General features: G+C 44.7%; 1 protein-coding gene across 3 annotated transcripts; it reads left to right on the top strand.

The window, feature by feature from the left end:
- The first annotated feature begins 1,456 nt into the window (after positions 1-1,456).
- Positions 1,457-5,841, top strand: LOC127334636 (uncharacterized). 3 transcript variants are annotated; one of them, XM_051361154.1, is made up of 9 exons: positions 1,457-2,017; positions 2,095-2,163; positions 3,390-3,440; positions 3,875-4,018; positions 4,102-4,221; positions 4,347-4,831; positions 4,922-4,977; positions 5,053-5,156; positions 5,262-5,841. In XM_051361154.1, exons 1-6 carry the CDS (start codon positions 1,472-1,474, stop codon positions 4,488-4,490), a joined length of 1,074 nt encoding a protein of 357 aa, XP_051217114.1. In that variant the 5' UTR covers positions 1,457-1,471; the 3' UTR covers positions 4,491-4,831; positions 4,922-4,977; positions 5,053-5,156; positions 5,262-5,841. The 3 variants fall into 3 exon arrangements, with proteins under 3 accessions (XP_051217114.1, XP_051217113.1, XP_051217115.1); XM_051361153.1 differs by having other exon boundaries at positions 4,922-5,156; XM_051361155.1 differs by lacking the exon at positions 4,922-4,977.
- The last annotated feature ends 522 nt before the right edge of the window (positions 5,842-6,363 follow it).

Consider the following 6,363-nt stretch of genomic DNA (forward strand, 5'->3'; position numbering starts at 1 on the left):
GCATCCTCGTTGTTGTGGACAAATTCAGTCGATTTGCTCACTTTATTCCACTTGCACATCCCTTCTCCGCAGCTACAGTTGCGTCGGCATTCATGGATCATGTTTACAAATTACATGGTTCACCGGAGCAAATCATATCAGATCGTGATCGTATCTTCAACAATGCTTTCTGGAAACAGTTGTTTGCTCTTACTGGCACTACACTGAAGATGAGCTCCGCCTATCACCCCGAAACTGACGGACAGTCTGAACGTGTCAACCAGTGCCTTGAAGGCTACTTGCGTTGCTTTGCACATGCTTGTCCCACTAAGTGGATGTAGTGGCTAACATTGGCAGAGTTTTGGTATAACACAAGCCTGCACTCAGCCCTAGGCAAGTCCCCTTTTGAAGTTCTTTATGCTCGATCACCTCGTCACCTTGGCATTACCAATGCCAGCTTGTGCACTGTCCCAGATCTGCAAACCTGGTTGAATGAACGTCAGTTGATGCAAGATTTGCTTCGCCAGCACCTAGAGCTGGTTCGTCTTCGTATGAAACACAATGCTGACAAGAACCGAAGTGAGCGATCCTTTGAAGTGGGTGACTTGGTTTTCTTGAAACTACAACCGTATGTGCAGTCGTCTGTGGCTCCGCGAGCTCACCATAAGCTTCTATTCAAATACTATGGTCCCTACAAGGTGCTTGAACGAGTGGGTGAAGTGGCTTACCGCCTTGACCTTCCTCTGACCAGCCGCATTCATCCGGTGATCCATGTTTCACAACTCAAAAAAGCCATTGGTGCCAAGGTTCAGGTCCAAGACCAGTTACCATCCCCACTGGACATTCTTCTTGTGCCTTCCCGTTTATTGCAGCGACGGCTTCGTCAACAAGGACCGGTCTCTGTGAGCCAAGTACTTGTCCAATGGTCTGGACAACCTGAAACACTCGCTACTTGGGAGGATCATGATGATTTGAAGCGACGCTTCCCGCGTGCACCGGTTTGGGGACAAGCCGGTTTCCAAGGAGGGGAGAATGTTAACATCGTACCTGACGACAAGGCTCCACAGGCAGTGGCATTGAAGGAACGACGTGAACGCAGGGAGAGTACCAGGTTCCCGTCCAAGTACTGGGTGAAGTGATGAGCTGTCAACAGCTGATTGGAGGACTATAAAGCATCGACGTCATCCACCGATGAGGTTGGCGAATAGGAAGTTGGCTTCGGCCTAGCCTTTGGCTTGTATCTGCTTCCCTCCCCCCTTCCTCTGGAATTCGAATCTGCTGATGAACTCTATGATTCGTAGAATATGAATTGAGTGCCTGAATCTAGCGACTCCTAGTAGAACCACCTTAACAGCCACCTCTATAAATAACCGTCAAACTTTCTTCTAAATCATTAGCCGCGACCTGGACACGTTTCTTCTCCACGCCCTCACATTATCGGAATTACCATACAAGTCCTTTCTGCTGTATGCACCAAATTTCTCCCGCCGCGATGAAGTCCGGTTCAGGAATAGAACGGGAGGACCGCATCCAGGAACCGGTTCACGGGCACAGGCAACGCCAGGACTCTGATGGGGCCCCGAGCGCTGTGGCAGCCGACGGCGGCGCCGATGCCTCCTCGCCGTCACCTCTCCCTGCAGCGCCCGTCGACCGACCCCAAGAACGTTTCCATGAGCAGGCCGGAGGCGGGAGCCGCGGCACCCATGGATCGAGTTCCGCTGCGGCGTGGGTCGGGCCCGACGACATTCCTTTTCTGGCACCTCCCGCTCCAAGATCCGCGGGAAGCAGCCCATCCGCCCCCTCCCCCGATGGCGCCTCGGCATTTGCAGCCGGGGCGTCAAGCTCCGCGACGGACAGGGGCAAGGGGGTAAAGTGGAGGCATCCGGTGGTGGTGCCGAAGGAGGCGAGGCGGCCGTTCGACTCCAAGCTAGTGTTCGAACAGTTGGTACGAGAGCAGGCAGCTATCAACGAGGCACATATACAATGGGCAGAGAGAGAAGAGGAGGAGGAGAAGAAGAAGAAGAAACCGGTGGAACAGGTGATGGCGCGTATCTCGTGTTTTCTTGAGAGTTCTTGGAGTGCGCTCTTGAGCGTTTCTTGGTTTCTCTTGAGTAGGTGAAATCGTCGCACGCCAAGAAGGCGCTCTGGAGCAAGTTTAAAAACTATTTCACCCGCAAGAGAAAGGTATAGCCTGAATCTTGCCTCTCTTGCTCGCTCGCTTGCGATGTATTGGCTTGTCCGTGCACTTGTGTGCCAATCTTATTGTTCTGGATTTCAAACATTGAAATCTTGGGGATGATTTAGAGTAACGGAAGCGGAATCTTTGGGCCAAGAGTGTATCGAGCATTCCTGCAGCAACATATTTTTGTATATGGAATGCCGAATCGGGATTATGGTGTTCTTGGTATCTGTTTCTTCATGTTTAATTTCGGGACCAGTTATTGTAATCAAGACAGTAGATCTTGGTTAGAGAATGATGCCGTGGCATCCTAGAGTAGAGGAGGAATCTTGGACAAATGGTACGAGTAGTTTGGCCTTTTGATTTTGCCAAGAGCACAGACTTCCTTGTTGTTTGTCGGTCTTCTCTTAGTCTTAGTCTGGCTCTGGTATGGTATTTGAAACAGATCTTGTTGTAATTCATGGGCTCATTCTCTAACTCCCAATTACTGCAAAATTTTACTGCAAATGGTATGCCAAGAGTAGTTCTTGAAGTCTGTAAAATGTGGTGAAGTCATGGGCTCATGTCCCAACTCCCAATTACTGCAAAATTTTGGTAACAGAGCTTGAATCAAATATGAACTTTCTTTCTAAACAAATGTTAGAGAACTGAGTTCCAGCTCAGTGGCAAGGCAAGGCGAGTGCGCAGCCAGCCCACCCGGGTTCGAATCCCCATCTCGCGGTAATTTCGCGGGAGGGGCGAACTTTAATCGGGTTATCATCCTAGCGTCCATCCGCGGGGAGAGTCTCATTTCTACCTAACAACGTATAGCCAAGGGAGGGATCATTCCCCCGTTGGTCAACGTTTTTTTTTCTAAACAAATGTTGCTATCAGAAAATTTAATGTAGACATTTGTTCGAGATTGCACAACTGGACATAATTTCTGTAAACCATTGGGCATTTACATACAAAAACACTGACCATGTACTCTGCAGTTCTGTGGAGAAGTTCACCATTTCGTTGATTTTTACCCGGAACTAAGCCTCAAATGTAATTCATGTAAAAAGTTGGCAAAAGCAAAGAAATTTTGGACGCACATTTTGTGGTGTTACTATTACATTGTTTTTTATTACTTACATTCATTTCTTATTCCCTTGTTTCTTGTTTTGAAATGTTTGATATTCAGTTTAATTCTGTAAAATTGTAAGCCTGGCAGGATATCTGGATTTTAACCACTTTTCTTGTTGAATAGATTGTTGATAGAGAAGGAAGGAGAATATATTCGGAACATGTGGGTCACCAGGTTTGGGTCCATTTTGCCTTATATTCAAAACAGAAGTGCATGAAATATCAGGATCAAAATCCTAGATCACATGATACTGTGATTCTTTATGGTCCTGTACAATCAACTGTTCGGAGGGAGGATGTTCTCTTTTATGGAATACTATATTGAATGTTAACTCTTGCTTGTGATAGTCTGATAGAATCTGAGCTGTCTTTGTAGTGATGTTGAGTTCACCAGAAGTTAATGGATGTATTTTCTTCTTTTAATATTGAACAACATCGAATTAGTATCAATGATAGAATTAAAATACATGTTAGTGGTTCCATACATTTTCAAAGCAAACGGAAACCGGAAAATTGGAATCAAACAAAATGTCCATCACATTTGAAATATGTTGTTTCCATGTTCTACTCGGTGTAATTTGAATTCGCGTATATGTGTGTTTTCTGCAGACGATTCCTATCACTGAAGTCGGTAATTATTATCGTGTTACTGAAGATATGGCTATTCGTGTGAACCTTGATGCCTATTCGAGATTTAGACTGGTGCATGGAGATGGGGAGTGTTTCTACAGGAGCTTCATATTTTCCTACCTTGTAATTGCCCTCCTCTCCTTTCATTAGCACAGGATGTATTTTTAGTTATTTAATTCTATTTCTTTTATGTGAATGCCCAACAGGAGCAAGTTCTTGATAGGCAGGACACATATGAGGAACACCGTCTCCTTGATGCTGTTAAAAGAGTGTCTACGCAACATACAAATCTTGGATGGACCTCTGAGTTTTGCAGGAGCTACAAAGTAAGTTCTCCCCTTCTCCGTATTTTTTTCTGAGATAAAAAGGCTTGTAAGGGATGATTCTCTTCAGGTTACCATAACTTCAGGCCGGATCTGGCATCTCACTATCTTTGTTTTGCCATTTGCAGGAGATGCACAACTGCTCAACAGTAGTGGCATGCCATCAGAGTTTTACATACTGTTGGCATAAACTCGAATTCGAAGTTTACTGTAAAGTTAACAACCCAATTCCAATGAACCTTAAGAGAAATCTACTTGCAAAGGAACAATGAGACAATATAATGGGGAAGAATAGAATTGTATCCTTGTTTCGTTTGAACAAAAACGATGCACACATGCTACTTATGGTGTAGCCACCTTATTGTTCTGTTACCAAACATTTTCTTCCATAACTACTATGCTACAGTATGTGCTTAATGACTGATGCTTTTCAGACGTGTTGTTCTGCGTTATTTCATATCTTGCTAACTCATTCGAGTAACCTATGATATGTAACTATTATCAGATGTGAACTATTGGGTCGCTGATTCTTTCAGGCATTTAAGAAACTGATAAAAAAAGTAATGAGATGGAAGAGACAAGGCAGGTGGAACAGCATAGCATCAACTAACAGGTTTTTGGTTCGCTTGGTTTGCTGCAATTCCATCAAAGTATCATGGCCAAATGCATTCCATCTCACTGACATAAAATCTTCCTTTTTTAGGTACCGTAAAGAGAAACTTCTTGAGTTCTTCAGCACCTACGATACAACGGAAGACAGTGACAAAACGCCCTTGAACTTATCTTTCCTTCAGTTCATTATAATTCATGTTTCTGACAAATTTTATTCTTTAGTTCTTGTTTTCCTCAGATTAGTAGTAGCTATCCAGATATGCTCACACGCGTACGAGTATGAACAGCTTATTACTGGGCTCAACGAAAATTACAGACTGAAAGATGTCCGTATCAGCATCTCTTCCCTTTCATTACCTCGTGCTGAATTTCTAATGCATCCATTCAGACATACAGTCACTCATTTACCTGACCCATTGCTTTACAAACAGTGGTGCTTTCGGCGTGTCACTCCAGCTCGTACGTTTACGGACCATATTATGATGACAGCCTTGGTCAGAGCGCTTGAGGTACCTCTCAAATTGGAGCGACTCAATGGGGGAGGATCTGCCGAAGATAATATCTACACTGGTCCTGGAGTTGTGAGTGTGACCTTGCTGTACACGGGTAATCACTACGACATCATCTACCCACGCGCTCCTTCTGCTGAGAATTGAAGTCAACAGGCCTCCCATAATGAGAGCTGATTAGAGTTCAAGTTAACAGATTCTGCTGTGTTGAAGTTGAGTTTGAGTGCTGCCTTTGAATGAGAGCGTTGCTGGGTTTGGTGGTAGAGGGTTAGACATAGACTGATGTAATAGGGGTAGGCATAACATACACTTGTGCATTCTTCTTCTCCTAGCCCAAGCTGCTGGCGCCCGATTGATTGATCAGAAGCTGCTCCCTTGTCTGAAAAGTGACAAGGAAGAAAAACTTGTGCTCTAATATTTTGTTTGAATTGTTGGCTGGTACGCAGCGAATCTTCTGTGATCACATTCGAGTTTCTTAATTGTGCCCATCTTTAACTGTCTATAGACATGTGTTAGTAATATTTTAGCGCAAGATAACATTCGCTTAAGACAGCCTCCTGATATTATCTTTGGTAGCACAATTGGTCTGTCCGTATGTTATGGAAGACACATGTATTGTGATTCCTTCGACAAGTCTCTTTTGTGGCTTGCCCGTTTTGAGGCTTGCCCGTTTTGATTACAGCAATATGGGTGATCTTACGGGGTTATACTTACTTTTTTATCTTCCTAGCAGCACATTTTATTAGCCACTCAAACAACGCTGGGTTATGTGTAGTACCTAAAGTGCGAGTTTTTTGGTGGAGAGTTATTCGAGGAATATCAGGACTCTTTCACGGCGGCATGTCATGGAGAACGGCACTTGTGGAGCGCCGAAGATCTGATGCATGCACTTGTAGACTGCAGTCATGCACGGCAGTTCGGAAGTTCTCTTCCTTAAATTGCCAAAGTTACACCCTGTCACTTGGACTCGGGACATTCTATGTGACTCGAGGTTTACACCCGAGGTGAGGGCAAGAATTATCAC

The sequence above is a fragment of the Lolium perenne genome, chromosome 6 (assembly GCF_019359855.2).
Source record: "Lolium perenne isolate Kyuss_39 chromosome 6, Kyuss_2.0, whole genome shotgun sequence".
Classification (NCBI taxonomy): domain Eukaryota; kingdom Viridiplantae; phylum Streptophyta; class Magnoliopsida; order Poales; family Poaceae; genus Lolium; species Lolium perenne.